Source organism: Patagioenas fasciata, chromosome 17 (assembly GCF_037038585.1).
Source record: "Patagioenas fasciata isolate bPatFas1 chromosome 17, bPatFas1.hap1, whole genome shotgun sequence".
Classification (NCBI taxonomy): domain Eukaryota; kingdom Metazoa; phylum Chordata; class Aves; order Columbiformes; family Columbidae; genus Patagioenas; species Patagioenas fasciata.
The window spans coordinates 10,761,132-10,781,306 of record NC_092536.1 but is presented as its reverse complement, the minus strand read 5'-3'; the positions used below and the strand labels follow the sequence as shown (position 1 = coordinate 10,781,306).

The 20,175-nt window shown below is 49.2% G+C and overlaps 2 protein-coding genes across 6 annotated transcripts in view; one reads left to right on the top strand and one right to left on the bottom strand.

Annotated features, from left to right (window-relative positions):
* Positions 1-242: 242 nt before the first annotated feature.
* On the top strand, positions 243-2,407 carry PEBP1 (phosphatidylethanolamine binding protein 1). Its single transcript, XM_065851886.2, has 4 exons — positions 243-418; positions 549-658; positions 1,250-1,350; positions 1,552-2,407. The coding sequence occupies exons 1-4, from the start codon at positions 284-286 to the stop codon at positions 1,767-1,769; spliced, it is 564 nt and encodes a 187-aa protein (XP_065707958.1). The 5' UTR covers positions 243-283; the 3' UTR covers positions 1,770-2,407.
* An 840-nt stretch (positions 2,408-3,247) lies between these two features.
* Positions 3,248-20,175, bottom strand: part of TAOK3 (TAO kinase 3) — an 83,733-nt gene continuing 66,805 nt past the window's right edge. For all 5 annotated transcript variants that reach the window (XM_065851382.2, XM_065851381.2, XM_065851384.2 and 2 more), the window contains 8 exons: positions 18,125-18,259; positions 9,447-9,683; positions 8,933-9,061; positions 8,343-8,546; positions 6,500-6,739; positions 5,361-5,573; positions 4,789-4,971; positions 3,248-4,717 (listed from right to left, as the gene is read on the bottom strand). In XM_065851382.2, the coding sequence (XP_065707454.1) occupies positions 4,556-4,717; positions 4,789-4,971; positions 5,361-5,573; positions 6,500-6,739; positions 8,343-8,546; positions 8,933-9,061; positions 9,447-9,683; positions 18,125-18,259 (1,503 nt within the window). In that variant the 3' untranslated portion in view covers positions 3,248-4,555. The remainder of the gene's footprint in view (positions 4,718-4,788; positions 4,972-5,360; positions 5,574-6,499; positions 6,740-8,342; positions 8,547-8,932; positions 9,062-9,446; positions 9,684-18,124; positions 18,260-20,175) is intronic.

Below are 20,175 nucleotides of genomic sequence, written 5' to 3'. Positions count from 1 at the left end.
GGTGCCGAGATCCACAGGGCCCTGGCACGTTAATTATAACCTAATTAACGGCAGGACCAAAGCCGCTCTGGGCAGTGGCCTTACCAGCGCTCAGCCTCGGTGCCGCGGCCCCCCGCCTGGGGGCGCTATAACACCTGGAGCTGCGGGAAGGCTCCGGTGCGCCGCCGCCAATAGGAGCGGAGCGCGGCGGCACCTCCGCCAATGGGAGCGGGGGGGCCGGGCGGCGCGGGGCGGTGATTGGGCGGCGCGGGCGCAGTGCGCGGAGCGCAGCGCAGCAGTCGCCATGCCGGTGGACCTGGGGCAGTGGAGCGGGCCGCTGAGCCTCACGGAGGTGGAGCAGAAGCCGGCGCAGCCGTTGCGGGTCAAGTATGGCTCCGTGGAGATAGACGAGCTGGGCAAGGTGCTCACGCCCACCCAGGTGAGCGGGGCTCGGCTCTGCGCTGGGGGGTGTGTCAAAATGGCGGGAGCGTCCCCGGGTGCGGGAGCCCCCCGGCTTTGCTGCGGCCAGGCCCGGCTCCGCGCTCCTGCTAACGCTGTTGCCACTCCAGGTCCAGCATCGCCCCACCAGCATTGAGTGGGATGGCTGCGACCCCCAGAAGCTCTACACCCTGGTTCTCACGGACCCTGACGCTCCCAGCAGGAAGGACCCAAAGTTCAGGTAACAGGGGCGGGCAGCTCCCTGTCTTGCTTGAGGAAAATGGAACATCCCTCTTGGGCTGAGCAGAGGCGTAGAATGGGGTCAGGAGTGTTCTCTGCCTGAGGTGCAGCAGCGAGGCTGTGGTTTGGGTTGGAAGATCTGTCCTTGCATCTTTCCTTGAGACAAGGACAGCGTGGGGAGCAGCTGCCTTTGCCAGGGGTGTTGGAAGGTCTGCTGTGGCTTGGGGGAGCACAGCATCTGCTCTTGCTCCAGTTCGGTATGTGTGTGAGTTGGAATTAGGTCTGTCTGCACTAGCAACAGAGTCTTAAACTTGGGACCAGCTCACGTTTCTCAAATCAGGCTCAGAAGCCTGTGGGGTACCCACTTTTAGGGCTCAGGGTCCTGGAGCTGCAAGGCAGGATGACAGAGCTGGTTTTGTCAGGCTCTGCATCCCGAAGGAGGCAGTGCCTGCTTGAGGACCCGTGCTCTTTGGGTTTGGCAAACCGCGTTGGCTTCGGTTACCCCATGGATAAGCAGCAGCTTGGAGTAATGAAGGGTCTTAGCTGGGGCTGTGATGTGGTCTTGATTGGTTTTTTTGCCTTCTCCTTTTAGGGAATGGCATCATTTCCTGGTGACCAACATGAAAGGCAACAACGTGGGCAGTGGGACTGTGCTGTCAGATTACGTTGGCTCCGGCCCTCCCAAAGGAACAGGTCGGTACTTGGTGGCGGTGGCATGTGGATCAAATGGGGAGGCCTGCAGGAAGGTGGCTGCCAGCTCGGGGGTGCTGTGCATCTTCTCTGAGGACCTTTAGCCCCATCATACTTTGCCTTCTGATCCAAGGGTCACTTCAGAGCAAACCATAAACCTGGGAATTGCAGGTGGCACTTGTAACACTGTCCCCTCCCCGGCAGGGCTGCACCGCTACGTGTGGCTGGTGTATGAGCAGCCGAAGCAGCTGAGCTGCAACGAGCCCATCCTCTCCAATCGCTCCGGTGACAAACGAGGGAAGTTCAAGGTGGCTTCTTTCCGCAGCAAGTATGACCTGGGGGTGCCGGTGGCGGGCACTTGCTACCAGGCGGAGTGGGATGACTACGTGCCCAAGCTCTACGAGCAGCTGTCAGGGAAGTAGGGTGCGGGAAGTAGGTGAAGCACTGTGCAGCACCCCCTGAAGCCCAGACCAGCCAGGGGACATCACTGTAGTTCTGTTCAATTAGTGAATTAAACCCAACTGCTCCTGCACTGACCGCTAGAACTGTCACCCTGGCCCAAACCTGCTTTGTGTCACCGTGGTCCAGACCTGTGCTGTGCTTCAGCTGCCTCTGTCGCCAGCTCGAGGAGCTGCTGCTGAGTGTCCCTGCCAGGGCCACCGCTCCTGGCTGACCTGCTGAAGGGAAACCAAAGCTTTGGTGAATCCCTGTCACTTCAGAGTGGCTGTGCTGTACTGAGATGGCAGTGGCAAGGGGACAGAACCACTTTGGGGTTGGTGCTGGCTGTGTAGGAAAGGAGAGGGCAGCCAAAGGGAAACTCCCCTAATTTCTTTTGTTTTTACGCTGAAGTATTTGGCCGGTGCCTCTACTTCCCAACATGAACCACTCTAGCGGAGGCATAGCTGGTAGGAGGAGGCAGGGAAGCTGGTTTATAGCACTACCTTCTGCTCTCTGTTGCTGCTCCAAGCTGGGAGACCACTTTGTTTTGTTCAGCTTCTGTTATGATGTGATGTTAACGTGCTGTTTGCTCACAGTGCAATTAAAAACTTCCCGAGGCGGACGGTGTGTTGTCTTTTTGGGGGCTGAGGGGAGCGCTTGCAGGAGCGGGCTGGTGTCACTGCGTTCCTTTCCTCCTGGCAGCACTGATGCTGGGGAAGGCGGCTCTGAGCGGTCATGTCCTTCTGTCCAGCAGCCTCCCTTGTGCAGGTCTCAGGCTGCTGTCCCCAAGGTGCTGGTTGTCAGTGTCAGGGTTGACAGCAGAGGGAGTGCTGGCAGGTGGCTTGGGACATTCAGAAATCCGTTCTCCAGGGTTTTTCTGAAGCCACCATCACTCCTTAGCAACTGGATAATTACCCCTGAACCTTCCCCCTCACCCTGTCCCAGGTTTGGCCGCCAGCAGAGCAGCCACTCCCTGCCTGTCCCCTGGGATGTCCCCAAGCTTGCTGCTCCCCAGAAGCTCCTTCCCTCACCCAGCAAAACCCCAACAGCAGATGCTGGCCCCTGGTAGAAGCACCAACACCGGCTTGACTGACCTGAAGCCACTTCCCAGCCAAGCTGCAGGGTCCCTGTTGTTCTCCCGATCCTCCAGCAGCTGGTGGTGAGGCCTGGAGCTGTCTCCTAAGTGCTTACGGCAGAAAATAAACCTTTAAAAGGTTAAAAAAAGATGCAGCCAATGTAATTCTACTTCATGGAACTAGAAGTCTTGCCATTTTATCAACTACTTCCCTTCGCAGAAACAGGGACCGAAAACTTCAACCTGTAAAAATCAGACTCCATAACCAAGAAGGGTGCATGGTTTTCAACCATTCAAACATTTAAACATTAAAGCAGGATTGATGGTTTTTCATGAAAACGCCCCCCTCTGCCCACCCTCGCTCTTCCCACAATGAGACTGCAAGGCCTTGTGATGAACACTTTTATTTACAAATATAATTAAAAGCTCTGACAGTTACTCATGCTCTTCCTTGGAACCTGAAAAATGTTTTCGTTATTATTTTTTTTTTAATATTTTTTAAATAGTTTTTTTTTTAAAGTGCATGCAAAAGAAGTAAAGCCTTTTTTTTTTAATCTTTTTATTGTAAGAAAATACACAGTTTGAAAGTGTGAATAATGCGATATTTATGACCAAGATCATGGGGTCGGGGGTGGACTTGGGGGAGGAACAAAAGAAAAGAAGATAAAAAAAAGCAAGAAAAAGAAGAAAGAAAGGGCTGGGGATGACCCGACAGACAGTGCTGGACTCCAAGTACTGAACCAGAGTGGGGGAGCGGGGAGCACGAGGAAGGGGGGAAAGAAGTAAAAAAATCTTTGATCAGAGAAACAGTTAAAATACAATATGAAAATAAGTAAAAGCTCTCCTTAAATTCCTTCTATACACAAAATACACGATTTGACAAAGCCCAATTTGTGCTACTGGGATCCTGTGGGCTCATTTAAGTGTATTCACATTCTCTGCGACAGCAGAAAATGATTATGATACAATCAAGAATACGCCGGGGAGCGAGGGCTCACCCCGCCGGGCCCGGCATGGTTCTTCTAAAAATCACCACGGCTTCGCCCCGCCCCCTCCCACCCCCAAAAAAGTCATAATATGTCACCACTGATATGTACAGCACGATTAAGTTTTTTTTTTTTTCTGTAAAATGTATCAAATTTTTCAATCTTTAATAAAATTTTTTATTATTTAATTATTCCTGATGAATAAATACCAAAAAAATAAAAATAAAATAAAATTATGCAGCAGCTAGTTAAGGTAAGGCTGCGGATTTAGTCTCTCTCCCCCTGGGTTCGTATATATTGATTATTATTATATTTTTTGCTTGTACTTTCATTGATTGGTGGTAAAATGAGTGATTGCTCAAAAGCAACATACATCCACTTATTTTTTTTTTTGTCTTTTTTTTCTCCATTAAAATTGTCTCCAAAGTTTTCACTGAAACATTTTTAATCATTGCACAGAGACATCAATACTGTGACATACTATGGAAATACCGCCAGGAGCTGGTCCTGCACCGGGACGTGACGCAGGGGGAAAGGGGGCCCCTGATGGAGTAAGAATATACAGGCACTAGTCCGACACGATGTCAGTAAGAGAGACAGAAAGAGAGAGAGCACGCCCGGTAACATGGGGAATGTTGGTTTTGCAAGTTTTACCATTATTTTGTTTGCTTTTTTGTTTGTTTTTTTAAATGGCAAAAGAAATTTAATCTCATCTATAGTCCTCCTTGGGATATTCTAACGTGACCAAATTCCCAAAGCCCATGCGCAAGCTCTCCATGTCAAACGTTTCGATCTCTCGCTCCTGCCTTTCCAGCAGAAACTTGATCCTCTCGCTGCGTTCCTTCTGCAGGGCCGCCAGCTCCTCTTCGATCTGAAACAACCACAGTCAGCCCAGAACGCCCAGCGCCGCCAGCCCCGCTCAGCCGCCCGCCCAGAACGTACCTTCTGCTCCAGATGCGCCCTGCGCAGCGACACCCGTTGCTCCAGCTTTTGGAGTTCCCTTTCGTGCTGTGCTTCTGTCTGCATCTTAATTTTGCTCTGGTAGGCGTTGAGCAGCTCCATCTCCTGCTGGAGTTGCAGTCTCAGGGCTTGGCATTCTGCTTCTTGGGCCTCGTCCAGCCGTAGCTGTAAGATCATCAGTAAAAAAACCTCATTTAAACCTCCACCGGCAGGTCCTCCGCTGTGACACCAGTGTCACGCCTCTCTGCCTGCTCAAACCCGCTGGTGTTTGCAGCAGAACAAGCTTCATAAACAGCTGCTTCCACACTCGTATGGAGGCAGAAGCCTTGGAGAAGATCCGGCATGCGAGGGGCAGCAGGGGAAGGACGCGTGTTCCGCAGGATGTTTGTTACAAGAGGGAAAGTGCCGCCTGACGCATTACACAAAACCACACCGTGCACCATCCAGCGGGTAGGACAGGCAGAGCACAGCAAGGACTGACAGTCCTGCTGTGTCCCCAGTCCTGCTCAGGGACCCCCAGCCCAGGGACAGGAGGTGCTGGACGCTGCACCTACCGCTTGCGAGGCCATCATCTCGTTGATGCTCTGCTCATACTGCTCTGCCAGGATGGCGAGCTTCCTCGTCTGCTCGTCCTTCAGACTCTTCAAAATTGTCTTGTGCTCACTCTTTGGAGTTACTTCCAGCTGGTGATTCTTCAGTGCTTTGTACTGCTTAGTTTGCACTTTGCATGTGTCCTGGAACTGCTTTTTGATCTGCATTTCCATAGCCTGCCAAGGAAGGAATGGTGTGAAGAGCACGAAGAGCTTTGGGAATGGAGAGGCCATCCCACGTCCAAACAGGCGGGTCGGTGGGAGACAACCGCAGTTCCCCTGTGCTCTGTGCCCGGTTGAGCTCCACACACACAGCAAACTGGGCAGCACCAGCTCGGGCCCTGCTTCAGCACCGACCGCAGACCTGCGCCAGGAACAGGACCCACCAAGCCCTCCTCAGCCCAGGGCATCCCCACGTCCCACCACCGCTCCCTGCGGGCCGCCCAGCCCGTCACCCTGCCTCCTACCTCCCCAAAAGACACTGTTTTTTCAAGGCCTCCCATTTTGCTGCCTCCACAAGCTGCCTCCCCCACCTTGAGGACGTGCTACACGCAGACTGCAGATCTGAGAACTAGTGAGGGTGTGACACAGTGAATAAAAGCAACGTGCCTTTCTGGACGTTCAGAGGAGCAGCAGCAATCTCCCACAGCAGCTCAGAGGTCTCTAATCAACCCAGGACAGAGCACAGCGCTCTGCACACCCGTGTTCTGTCTCACTGTTGACTTTGAAAGCCAGAAAGCATCACCCAGCCCTTTTCCATACCCAGATTTATAGGCTGACACCAGCAAGGGCCTGAAGAAAGCACAGCTCATCAGAAGCACGTTCTGTAACACTTGGCGAAGGACTCGCCTATTTTTACCCAGCAGCTTCAATTAGCACAGCGCTTAAAAAATCCTCAGCGGGCTTTTTGTTGTAATAACCTGCAACTTTCTTACACCAGAGCAGTCCTGATCAAAGGAAAGGGATGCAAGGGAGAGCACGCAGCGCTGGTGGAGAACGGTGGTTCTGCAGCACGGATGCTGCACCAGGGAGGCAGCGAGCGCACAGACCAGCCTGCCTGGCAGGACAGGGGTTGGAAGAGGAGGAAGGAAACCTTCCAGCACCTTCAGGTTCTTTGGTTGCTGCCGGAGCTCCATGAAATGCTTCCTGTGCAGCTCCCGCTCTCGCCGCTTGTTGTATTCCAGCTGGTTCTCAAGCTCAGTCTGGTGCTGCAGCCGGATCAGGTCCATTCGCAGCTTCTGCAGCGTGTGCAGCTGCCTGTACTCCAGCTCGCGCGTCGACTCGTCGTGCCGGATCAGCATGGCATGCTCCATCTCCTTCTGGGTCCGCTTCTTGTTTAACTCCTGCACAAGAAGACAGCAGAGCACAAGACAAAAGCTGAGGTGCAATTCTCTCTCCCCAGAATGCAGCAGTTGCGTTTGTGAGGCCAGATGTCCCGGTCACTCCTTGAGGTGGCATCAAGGATTTCCACGTGCCACCGGGAAACACAAACGCAGCAGCACCATGAGAACACTACTAAAGCATCCACCCAGCATCCATCTATCATCAGTCACCTGCTCCTCTGGCAGCTCCTGGGTCACCCAGGGACTCTCCAGCAGGTGGCACTGGGATCACACACGAGCCCTGCACAACTGCTGAGAACCACAGGAGTATTTAATACATACATCCTGGGGCTGGGCTGACTGACGGAATCGGAAGGCTCTTATTTTTCTGGTTTAAATTACCCTGAGCCCCTGCTAGACACTGGAAGATGATGCTTCCCTCACATCCGCAATACCAGAGCGGCCAAAGCAGAGATGAACAGCTCCAAGTAAGAAAAAGAATTTAACCTGCCACTGCGTACAGGTGTTTTTTGCCCCCCAGCACAGCACGGTTTGAAAAAAGGATTCAGCCCAAGCTTCACACAATTTCACAATATGCACACAAGGTGCCCTGCAGTCCAAGAAAACCTTCACCAAGTTACAAGCCAAGGAAGAGGACGACACCGGATTCTCTCTCTGATTACTGCTAATATTTCTGTCTGAAGGTATCAGCAACAACCTGTGGAGCGTGGAGCTGAATCCAGCTCAGTCAAGCAGCAGTGACAGCTGTACCCCTTGCTGCTACCTGGTGACCTTCACAGATGGTCTGCTGGTACCTCTCTGTTTCAGCTCTCAGCTTTACAAACTCATCACTTCTCATTAACGAACTATTGCCCGCTCTGTGCACTAATTTGAAGAGCCCAATTGAAAAACAACATCTTATTTGTAGACAACCAGAACACAAAGAGGACTGAATTTTTTGTATTTCTTACATTTGTGGCATTTTATTCTGCAACCTTAATATTAGGGTTTTTTTAAGGTTATTACTGATTTATTACACGTATTTCAACATGTGGAGGTTTTCTTTAGCCAACCAGTAGAGGTCCTCCTGTGATGCTCTTTCAGCCACCCCACTGCTCTCCCACAGGTGTCCCTGACGCTCAACAAAGTGATGGAGTCACCATCCCTGGAGGGGTTTAACAGATACAGAGATGAGGTTCTCAGGGACATGGTTTAGAGGTGGACTTGGCAGTGTTGGGTTAATGGTCAGACCCTATGATCTTAAAGGTCTTTTTCAAGCTAGTTCTGTGATTCTATGGCACAAACTGCTCTGTGCTGCAAAGGATGCCCAGTAGGATCCCCCAAAATCTAATGCCCCGGAGCTCAGATGAAGCACCTGACGCAGAGTGGGTGGCACTCACAATGTTTCTGTCTGCAAGTTAACTGTGCCACCCCTCCTTGTTTAATAAAAGCAGCCACACCTATGTGGAAAACTATTTCCCAAAACCCATTTCCTACATTTTTCTCTCTTCTGTTTAGCAACTGAGAACGTGAAGATCTAATGTCAGTCAGCCCAACTGTCTTACAGACATAAAGTTAAAACCATTAAAGAAACGCTTGGGAAAGGAAGTGAAGAGTGCCGTACCTCCCGAATGTTCTGCTGCTCCATCTCATGCCTCTTGATCATCGTTCTTCTCTTGAAGGAACGGCAGTTTTTGTCATAGTAGAGTCTCTGCTGGCTGAGAAGATGGGCCTCCTCTTCAGCCTGTGTGTGCTGCAGGTTCTCTTTATGTTTGGATATTCTTTCTTGCTTCTCTTTCTTCGGCGTGCTGTGGTCCTCATTCATTTCCTGCATGCACACAGGGGCAAAACCAAGACCTCCCTGAGGATCACAGCAACGCAGGACTTGGAGGACCATCGGTCCTGGCTACTCCTCTGCCATTCCGTTCACGGGAGGAGAAGGCAGGAGAAGAATTCTCTATTAAGTCCCATTTCCCCTCACCACCCATGGATTCAAAGGTTCTGCTCTACAGCAAATTGTGAATGCTCCTCTAGCACCCTTACAGATCATTCTAGAAATACTGCCAGATGCCAGCTTCCTTGCTGAGAATCTAAATTTGCTCCCAAGCATGACAGTATCCCTTAAAACCGTGGGCTGGCCCAGCTTTATCAAAACAAAAGTCTAGTTCATGTTCATTCCACACCCCTTCAGCCCTGAAAATGATGGTTTCTTGCCTCTTTAATCTTTTCTTTGCAAAGCTTGTATTGTTTCTTCTGACTTTCTAAAAAGGTCGCCAGGTCTTTCTTTTGCTGAGCCAAAATCTGTTGCTGGAATTTCTTTTCATCTGCTGCAGCTGCCTTTGCCTGCAAGGCACAGAGAGGAGAAAAAAAGGAAAGAGTGAGGGAACAGGTACTGAACCCAGCACAAATCAGTCTCCTAGTCTTCTGTCATGCATTTTTTGGGCTGTCACTCCCTCATCACTGTGCTAGACAAAGCCATGGGTGTTCAGCCAAATGAAATCTGCTTGCACAAAGCCCCCATAATGCCCACATACATTGAGGAGTTTCCTCGTGCTTCGTACCTCTCCACCAAAACCACCCCAGAGAGTAAAACCCCCCTACTCTATCATGCCACGCATTTCAGAACATGTGTTTTAAGCAGTATTTCCATGGCCTTCTCCTGGAGATGTGGAACGCCCTGCTCCCTCCCGTCCCCTTGTACAGCTGGGGAGCCCGTGACTCCACTCACCTCTTTCTCCATCACAGCCACTTGCTTCTTGGCCAGCTTCTCCAGCTCAATGGACGAGTTGTTGGCATGTGTCTCCACCTCCTTCTGCAGCTTGAGGCGGTGCTCGTCCATCTCGGCCTTCAACTTGTTTTCCAGGGCGATCAGCTGCTTCTGGTGCTGGCGCCGCATCCGCTTATATCCTGACATCTGTTCCCGCAACTCGTTCTCCTGCTCATGCTCATGGATCTGTCTTGTAACCTGGTGTGGGAAGGGGAAGACGTGCTACATGGTGTTCTTCACAGACAAGCTGTTTCCATATTAGCTGCTTACCTGTGAACCAGACCCTGCTTTGACGTACTCTTCGAAATCGACCTTCAAGGAACGCTGTTCCAGGTTTCAGAGGGTGCTATTGTTTAATATCACAAACCAAACCACAAGGTTTCTCTCTCTTGATTTTCACACCACACCCCCATCTTTAATAAGAATTTTATGTGTGTTTTCAGCAACGCAGCAGAAAAGTGTCATGTTACGAACGAAGGAAAGAGCAGGTTACTAATCACTCCGGGAAACACAGGAGGAGATCTGGAAACAAAGGTGGCTGCTGGACAACCTTCTCCAGACACAGGACTCAAATCCTGAGGGTAACATGGACTTACAAGATGGCATCCACTCCAAAAACTGCCCCAAACTCATCCTTTCTAAGAACTGACTCAACTCACCCCATCTTTCATTCCTCAAGTCACCATGGTTGCAGTTCAGTCCCTCAATCCCCATGTCCTGCAACAAGTAGCCTCCTTTGAAATTTCCTCTTAAAATTCAAGAGGATGGCAGACTGAGCTCATTCCCTACCAGAACCGAAAGTTTTCTAACAAGGGAACACTGTTCTGGAACTGTGTGCTCTTAACAAGATTGATCAGATGGTCTAAGCAGATTTTAAACCCTGCTCAGCTGAAACAAACTCACAAGTTCCACATTCATTTCCATGCCTAAGTGCATCCATGTGAAAGGAGGAGAAAACTCCAGTAAGGTGTGCCAAAAATTTTCAGAAGAAAATGCAAATGGTAACTTCCATTCCAAAAGTGTCCAAGATTGAATTTTTATATATATATTTTAATACAGTCCCAGAACTTAACGTATAAGGATCTGCTGGTGTTATATATGATAGTCCTGGGAGCCAAAAGCTGGAGCCCTTAGTACACGTGCAGAGCTGCAGTCCTTGATTCTGTACAAGGGGACCTTGTACACTTACAATGTACAAAGTGAAGAGCTCAGCCCTCTGAGGCTGATTATTGAAGCTTTATGAACCAACGGTCCTTCCTGCAGCCTGCAAAAGCCCAGCCTTCCCAATGGATTTCTCCAAGAGAAAGAACTGGCACCTGCTACATCCTTGCTGTCACTCCAAGGCTGCTCTCCAGAGATCTTCAAAGTAAGTTCTGACATAGGATGGGACACACCTACAGACCTGAGAAGCAGCGATCAAGAGCGAGCTCCAAACTCAATAGGCAAGTTCAGCACCCCAGCTGACGTGTCACCCGGGGCAGACAGGCTGCACCTGTCTCAGTGCAAAGGACTGCCAGCGCTTGGGAGGGCTGTGAACAGCAGGTTAGGAAGAGCCTTCCAAAGCCATCACCTTCAAAGAGATTAACAACAATTTACAGTAAACAGTCACCAAGAAAATTATAGCCATAGAAATAAGACATGAAGGATGAAGCTAGTGGACAGCCTCTGTTTTGCCCCATCCATTCCAAAGACAATCCTGGAGAGAAAACTGAACATCTAATTGCAAAGAAAAGGAAGAACTAGCCTGACCACGGTGCTGTGTCAGACCCCATCACCAGAAGTGGTGATGGTGGGTTCATCACGTTGGTGAGGTCAAACATCAACTACGAGGTGAGTGATGATGCACAAACCACATCCGCCTTCTACAAGGAATTTTGGGATGTTATTTTGAAGTTGACTGGATTAAATACATACTTACACCTCATCAATTGGTGTAACATAGCAGCCTTCAAGTGCCTGGGACTAGGTAATGAAACACACCTAAGCCAGATCCCAGGAACATACAAGGTTGTAGAAATGACTACAGAAAGACACACACAGTATAAGCCCTGTGTGCTGCTATAGTTCAAAGAGTTTGCTTGGTTTTTAATATAACAATAACAGCCGTACTTTGGAGAAGTTGGGAAGCAGTTGTAGGAACCTGCACACTTCAGTCAAGTTCAGCAAGAACAAGATCTCTGTCAGAAGTTTCCAGGTAACGAAGGTTCCTCTGAGCGGTCATCCAAGTGAATTACGAGAGACGGATGGCAGGTAGACAGGCAAAACCCCAATATGTCATTTACTACGTTAAATGACATACAACTTGCCAAGAACAGACTTGGTCAGGGGCTTGTGGAGAGATGCAACCACCATGCAGCAGCATAAGATCTTCCTGATGTGCTATTTTTGAGGCCCGGCCTTTCCGCGAGCAGCGGGACGTTCCACGTGGCACACTCCATTCCAAGAAGTTGGCAGAACAAAGCAAAGAGCAAGAGCGCAAGAAAAAGTGGATTCAAGAATCCACCAGCAGCTTTGTCGGTCTCCCCTTTGGTCTGACCTCTAATGGGATTTAGAACGTGCACTTGTTTATTTACAGCAAAAATCATTACACTTTTTTGCTGCTTCTGTGCACCCCATTTCCACTTTTCTCAGATGTGTCTATCAGGACAGGAATTCCATTGCTGAAAGACTTCACGTTATGTCTGCGATATTTATCCGCAACAAGAGGATGTAATTACTAATTACACCATTAGCTGATAAAGCTTTCTAGTCACAGCAGAAGATGAAACTTTAAAAAGTCAGAGGAAAACAAAAGCAGCATTTCATTCCTGAAGGGAGAACAGCAGACTTGGTGGACATTTTGTAGATTTAATGTCTGCATGCTCATGCTAAAGAACAAATTTATGACCGTAATCTCTAATTGAGACCAACACACTTCAGAATTCTGGCTTCGAAGACAAGGTCTCCAAGAGGTGATTTCAGAGCATGGAAGAAAACAGGAAGAAATTAACTTCAGTTACTGAATACGACCACAGAATCCCAGAATGTCAGGGGTTGGAAGGGACCTCAAAAGCTCATCCAGTGCAATCCCCCCATGGAGCAGGAACACCCAGCTGAGGTTCCACAGGAAGGTGTCCAGGCGGGTTTGAATGTCTGCAGAGAAGGAGACTCTGCAACCTCCCTGGGCAGCCTGGGCCAGGCTCTGGCACCCTCACCCTGAAGAAGTTTCTTCTTAAATTTAAGTGCAACCTTTTGTGTTCCAGTTTGAACCTATTGTCCCTTGTCCTGTCACTGGTTGTCACCAAGAAGAGCCTGGCTCCATCCTCCTGACACTCACCCTTTATATATCTGTAAACATTAATGAGTCCCCCCTCAGTCTCCTCTTCTCCAGCTCCAGAGCCCCAGCTCCCTCAGCCTTTCCTCACACGGCAGATGCTCCACTCCCTTCAGCATCTTGGTGGCTGCGCTGGACTCTCTCCAGCAGTTCCCTGTCCTTCTGGAACTGAGGGGCCACAACTGGACACAATATTCCAGGTGTGGTCTCCCCAGGGCAGAGCAGAGGGGCAGGAGAACCTCTCTGACCTACTGACCACCCCCTTCTAACCCACCCCAGGTACCATCGGCCTTCCTGGCCACAAGGGCCCAGTGCTGGCTCACCAGTTCAGTACCAGAGAAGTCCTTCAGACTAAGCGTATCAACACATGAGTGAAGGATCATGGTTTTAAAAATGAAGCCCCTAAAGAACAAACAGCACGAGCAACCATTTTAAAAAGAGAATTTGGGGAAATTCCAGTAATCACCTTTCTGGTGTTCTTAGACAAAGGCACTTGGAACTTTACAAAGTATCACACAAACATAATCCCACAGATTATGAGGGGAAAAAAAAAATGTCAAGCTAATTGGTCACTGCCAAATTTGATCTCCACATAACCAGAAAATGTCAGGATCCTCTAAAGCAGGAAACTGCAGTTTCCTGAAGCTCCATCTGCAGCAGGCAATAATCAATCAGGTCATCAGCAGAACCAAAAAACCTGCATAAACCAGAGCAGCTTTTATTAAGGTGTGACATTTTCTCAGTTTCTTATCTCTCTGTATCTTTGGCACACGCAGAACTGAGAAGAGAGATGCTTTTTCCAACCTACTCCCACAGGCAGTTCACTTGCCATAAAAATCCAAACTTTCTCTCGTTCACCCCTCCAAGATTCTTGCCTTACGTAAGGAAGTTGGGCTCACAACTTCTCCTCCAAACCAGCAGCTCTTTACAGTTCCTTTTTCTACATTTTTTTAAACCAAGATACTGAAGACTCTCCTCAAGGACAGTTATTTTCACCTCTCGATAACCAGATGAATTATTGAGCTCCTCTTTGTTGGAGGAGGTAGAACAGAGACTAAGACACTGCCAGCAGCCTCTCATAGCAAGAGAAGAACTTTGAGATGAGTCCACTAGGAGAAACTCAACCATCTGGAATAAAATGTCATTGCTTCGGCAGATGAGGGTGCAAGGGAACAGCCCTGGTGTAAATGTACCTGGTTTTGGAGCCAGACTGCCTTGGTGTCACATTCATGGCCACATCCAGAGAAGCTTGTTCACACCTACCCAGGTATTTGGCTTTGGATGAGATCACACAATTCTTTTGCTGGCATTTGGATTTCAAAGAGAAAGCCAAGGCCTTCGGTAGAGTCCACAATATCTGATCTTTCTATGAAGCTTTAACTATTAGATCTTTTCATTTGGAAACTGTAAAAGCAGCTATTGAGGAAACGCATAGGACAGTGAGAAGTTAAAGGGTCAAGCATAAAAGACATCCAGAAATGCAGATCAATGCATCTCTGCACATATTGAAAAGACACCTTTCACTTGAAAATCTTGATAGGTGTAGCCTTATCAACACACAGAACCTCTACCCTTCTTTTCAAACAACAGCTTTCTGAGCTTCAAGGCATAGATTTCTAGTTGTAACTTTTAATTTCTGCATCGCTGCTGTCTGCAAAATAATGTGGAGATGTAGAAGGTACCTGATCTCCATTTCAGGTACTAACTTTCACCGCAACAGCAGAAGTATACAGCTCATTTGCTACCACTGTTCCAAGTGAGTGATGGTTACTGTTGCCACAGGAATGTCATACCAAAAAAATGTGGTCTACGCAATGACCAAGGAGAAAGGTGGCCCAGGAAAGAGTGACTCAAAATTGTTGCTTGAACGATGACCAAAGGTAAGCTCCTTCAGCTTTCTTAACCACATTTGCTCATTTTTTCATTATTTTTTTAAACATGAGTAATATCAAAGCATCACTGAAAGACTAGAAAGGTACGTTCACAGCCTGTTTCTTTGTGCATAGCCCACTTCAGTGTTGTATTTGAAGTCTGTTCAGTTCCCTTCTTATTCACGTGATGCTCTCGCAGAGCAGCAGGGCAGGGGAATCATTCTTAAAATCCCTGGGACATGTGGAGCACAGAGCTGTCTAATGCAGTTCTGCTGAGACCCATGCACTTAGTAGAACTACTTGAGCTTGTTTCTGCAAAGAGACCCAACTTCCAAGTTGAGAACATCTTTTTAGAAGTGCTGGGCTGTCCTCCATCTGTAATATCCTGATCTAAAGGTGTAGAGCAAGGACTTGAAGGCTCAAGACCCTGGACTCCACCAGCAGAACAGCTGTGGAGCCACACGCACAGCACCTGACCCTCAAATTTGGTGCTTTTCCTCCATCAAGCTGCCCTCCTCTCTTGTCAGGTGGCTGTGTTCAGCAAATCCCCCAAGCAGAAGTTTTTACACCCAAAAGTATCACCCTACATTATTGAGTCTGGGGTCAGAACTCCTATTTTCCGATTCTCTGCAATACAGGCCACCCAGCTCTCTCAACTGCATCACCTCCCCGTGCCCAGCACTGAGAAACCAACTGGTGGTCGGCAGCAGCGATGGGGGGAACCATCAAACCATGTTGGTTTGCTTCATTTTTAACACTGTGACATCTTGAGTGTCCATTCACACAGGATTCAATTTTAAGGTACCACTGAAGGAGTAACTTAACACGAGAGATGAATAGAGTCTGAACTTCCGGTTTCACGCTATAAATATCAGACACGTTTAGGGCATTGTCCCTGTATCAGCCACACGCTATATAACAGGAGACGAGGGGCTGTGTACAAGAGATGTGTTCCCTTGGCCCGAGGAGCAGCAGCATTCGGCACCACCACTCACTATCACCATCCAGCCGCTGAGCGAGGGAGCTGTGATAACGTGTGTGACAGCCACGCTGGCCCTTCAAACCCTGGCACACACGCTCCTGTTCTTCACGTTCTGGGCAATATATCTTTTTTCCTCTAGATTTCCATTTTGGAACATGAAGAAGTGGGAATGAAAAATTATTAAAGGGAAAGCTCATCACAAGGTAAACTGAAATGAAATATTTCTTTTGTAAAGACAGGGAAACTTCTCCCCCATGATGTAACCTCAGAACGTGAGGACACGGTCACAACTCCTGTAGTACCAGGGTGCTGCTTTGGGAACTTCCCTCTATACTGGGAATGGGATATGTGTGCGTACGATGGGGACAACAAAGCTTTTGCGTGACACAGACTACCATGTGCTTTTCCAAAGGTCTGCTGGCTAACACAGTGACTTCATGGGTGCTCCTCTGTCCCCCAAAAAAGACTGTGCTGCTCACCCCAAGTGTGCAGCATAAGCCCTGTCAGCATGAGCCCAGACACAGTCTGTATCACAGCATGTTCCACAGACAATAAAGTTCTTCAGAAAAGCCCACCATCTTCCTCACCCAGTATGAATTTTATCTTTATCATCGTTTGGTCACTGAAGCAGACAGATTTAGCAAATCCAAGTGAGCAAGGAATTAAAGCAGAGTCCCAGCCCCACAGGAGGCTGCCATGGGATTTAGGAGTGACCTTGGGACATGAGTTGTGTTCTCCGGAGCTCAGAGGGCTGGCAAGACCTCACAGTCCATACCCTCACACCATATCCTCAGCTCCCAGGGTGCCCTTGCCATGCGACACCTTCCAGCCACCCAGGTAGCCCAGAGATGACATGTTCAATAGGGACGGGACTTACGGACCCTGCTGCTGAAGGCAGGACAGAAAGAGCAGCAGCTTCCCACGGGGAGAAAAAGAATATGAACATATTCACCACACATATTTATCAATCAGACTGTATACGTTTGGAGTATGATACTCGAGTCATTCATCACTTCTTCCCTCCAGCCAAGCTAACTGGTTCCTACTTTTATTTGCTCAGCGCAGGCAATAGTGCTGGCGCTCTGCTGGGTGCAGGCACACACACACACACAGGAAAAATTCACAAGGCAGAGGGTCTCCAGATTAGAGGTCCCACCTGCGTCAGGTGTGCTGCATGAAGTCCTCTAGTGCACACATTTCTAGGTCACTCTTGAAATGTGGGGGGAGGAGGGAGGGAAGGGGCAGCAGGGGACACCGGCTTGGGGAGGACTCGGGGTACAGCCACCCAGAAGTGAACCTGCAAAAGATGGAACTCGGATGCTCCCCTCAAATGTCAGTCCATGAAGAAGCATCTGGCCAGAGATCTGAATGCCACAGCATCATTTGAGATTTTAACAGCAGCAGGAAACCACCACTCGGAAGAAAAAAAATTGGCTACGGGCTGTGCTGCTGCTTTTTCACTCTACTCACAACCTCTGGCTGTGGCCACACACACACGCTGTGTCTTGTGCATGCACGAATGGGAAGCGATTCGGGAGATGGAGAAATGGTGGTGTAGAACCACCCCACCGACCAGGCAGGGTAAAACACGAAGGGGAGGGCTCGCTGGTGTAATTTCGGGGTTGGTCTAGGATGATGTCATAGCACTGAGCGAGTGCCATGGCCAAACAGTGGGTACTTCCCAGCGCTCCCCATCCGTCTGACCTCTAATACCGTCGGGCTGAAATATTTAAGATGACATTTATTTTCGCTTTAAAAGGCCATTTTTCATTCCTCTCCCTCCAAAAGGCTGCGAGGGACTGCAGCCCCGTTTGGATGCGAGGTGGGGGAGGCGGCACGAGAACTAACTCTGCCGGCACACACCCCTTTCCCTACTACAAAGGCACCCACAGCAATCACATTTGCAATAGTACAAATCTTGGTGGATTCACCCCATCCCCCTCCTCTTTGTGAGCCCTCTCCGTTATCGCAGCCCGGCAATCCTTCCTAGGGATCAAGCTGGAAAATGCAGTCACGGCACAGTTGCTTGAAATAAATGAATGAATGAAAAAACAGGCAGCGGCTCAGCCGGGGAGCAGCAACCTTATTGTTTCCAAAGCCATCTGCATCTCCGTAGCATTAAAGCATATTTCACACAAGCACATATATAGACTTTATGCACATGCAAATAAACATATTAACAAAAGAGACAGGTGGGAAAGGAGGGGGAGGGAGGGGAGGAAATCTGAGATTATATTAAGTTCATCCAGGAAAGTGGCTTATTTCCCATATACTAGAAATATATGCAGAAATTAAATATATCCTACATTTTACATCTCACACACAGAGCTAAAACATCTTTCAGTGCAATATCTAGTTGCTATGCCAACAACAAATACAAAATAAAACACGGGAGAGGAGAAAGAGATAAAAATCCTGACCCCTTTGCCGAGGGAGAGGGGGAGAGGGGAGGTGGGGTGGGGTGGCCGCTTACCAAAGATGCTGATTTGATTGTGGCAAAGCGCTCTCGGTTCCGGTAGTGGAGGGCCTGATTCTGCACAGACTGGGTAGGCCGCACCTCAGGCCTGCGATCCCTGTGGCCCACCTCATCCCTTATAAATACATGATCCTGCAGAAACGGATAAAAAGAAGGAGAAAGTCCGGCTGCGCTCTCCCCGCGGCGGCTGCCTGTCTCTCACCCCGCTGGCTGCACAGGCGCGGCTGTAGGAGAGGCATAGTGCAGCTCTGCCAGCCCCGGCAGCTCCCACCGTACTAAATGAATAAGCAACACATTGCAGGCTGGGGTTCGGCACGTCAGCTGATCACTAGCGGGATGCCTGCTCAATCCTGCCTGGGATTGGGGTTTTTTTATTTTTTTCTTTTAAAGCTCCGGTATTATATATATATGCAAAAAAAAAAAAATAAAAAAATAAAAAGAGTCAAAAGCATAAAGCGAAGCTGAGCGATGGGGCTCCTCGGGAAGGTCGGGTTCAAGCGCTGCAAGCCAGCAATCCCATTAGAAACGTGATGTCCATGTGCAGCAGAGAAGATGCTGTTCCCTTTTAACACAGGAGCAACATTTTGCCTCGTTCCCTTTGCTTCGTCCTCGATGGGTTTTCTTTGTCTCTCGTTTGCTATCTGCTGTGGGGGACCAGCATCCTGGCTAAAAGCAGGGCAGGCTGGAGAGGACCAGGACAGCTGTGGCTGCTCAGGGATCCTGCTTTCCAGTCATGATCCTGCACAGTTCTAGCACTTTCTCTCCACAGCCCACAGAGGATTTTTTTTTTCCTTTTAAAGCAACAGCTCACAGGTTTTAGCACAAATGGTTCCCGGTGCAACCTCCCCCTTGTTCGCTTGGCAAGGCTTCGCGTCTGCGAAACGTCACCCGCAAGTTTTGCAACAGAACAAAGCTCTCGTTAAGTGTATAGAGGAGAGACCCTAATCAGAAAGGCTGGTGAAAAACATCGCCGCAATCTTGTTAATTGAAATGGTGACTCCCAAAAGTCAGCGCAGCCTTTGGGATGGAGCAGCCTTGGGACACCAGGTGCATCCCACTGCCACCCAGCCCAGCCCAGCTCCATGGGACAGCAGGTGGCCCTGGCACATCTGCCACGCTGACATCCACCACAGGCCCGCGACTCTCATCTTCAGTCTCCAGCTCCTAAAAAACTCAGAGGAAAACTGAGATTCTTCCTAAATTAAATCAAGTCTCTAACTGTCGGGGTGCACAATAAAGGCTGCGAGCATCAAGGCCAAAAGGTAAATAAAAGATGCCAACCCTTGCAGAGTGCGGTGGGTGTTGGCAGGAGAGCAGCAGCTTTAGCACCCTGCTGCGCCACAGCAGACACCGGTGAGGTCTGAAAGCCCCACGGTGAGAAACCAGCATCTCCACCATGATGCTGCTCTCGCGCTGACGCTCCTTTCCCGCTCTGCAGACACTTGTGTCCCTCTCTGATGTCCTCAATTTCTACCTGCTGCTAGTTCAGACCCACGCGCATTCGGCTGTTTTCAATATGATTCTGTAAATGATTTCAAGCAAAAGCCAAACAGGTACAGAAAATTTGATATAAAAAGCTGAACAACACATTGATAATTTTCTCATATCCTCCATTTTGAGTGTTTCCACTCCATGCTCACCTTTCGCTTGCCTTTGCACAGCGAGAGCACAACAGGCAAGACCATCACAGAACCAAACCTGCACCGGCTCCTCCGTACCCACCCGTGGGAGGCAGAACAAGCTCAACCAGTCAACACGGACAATCCTCCATAGAAGCAGCAGGACTACAGAGCGTAAGCCAAAGTTGCAGTTTCATTTTTCACTGGTCATCCACAGGACTTTTTGTTGCAGTGTGTTAACAGGGGAAGGCAAGTGTTGCAAAAGGGCAATTACTGGCCATTGGGCTAATAACCAGTTTTTGAAAAAAACCTCTTGATTAAACAACTTCTTACAGGTTCAAACTGGAGAACCATGTATACAAAATAAAGCCGAATAAAAGTGTCCTCTGCTAAAGACCTACACAAAACTTACCCATCTGAACCACGGAG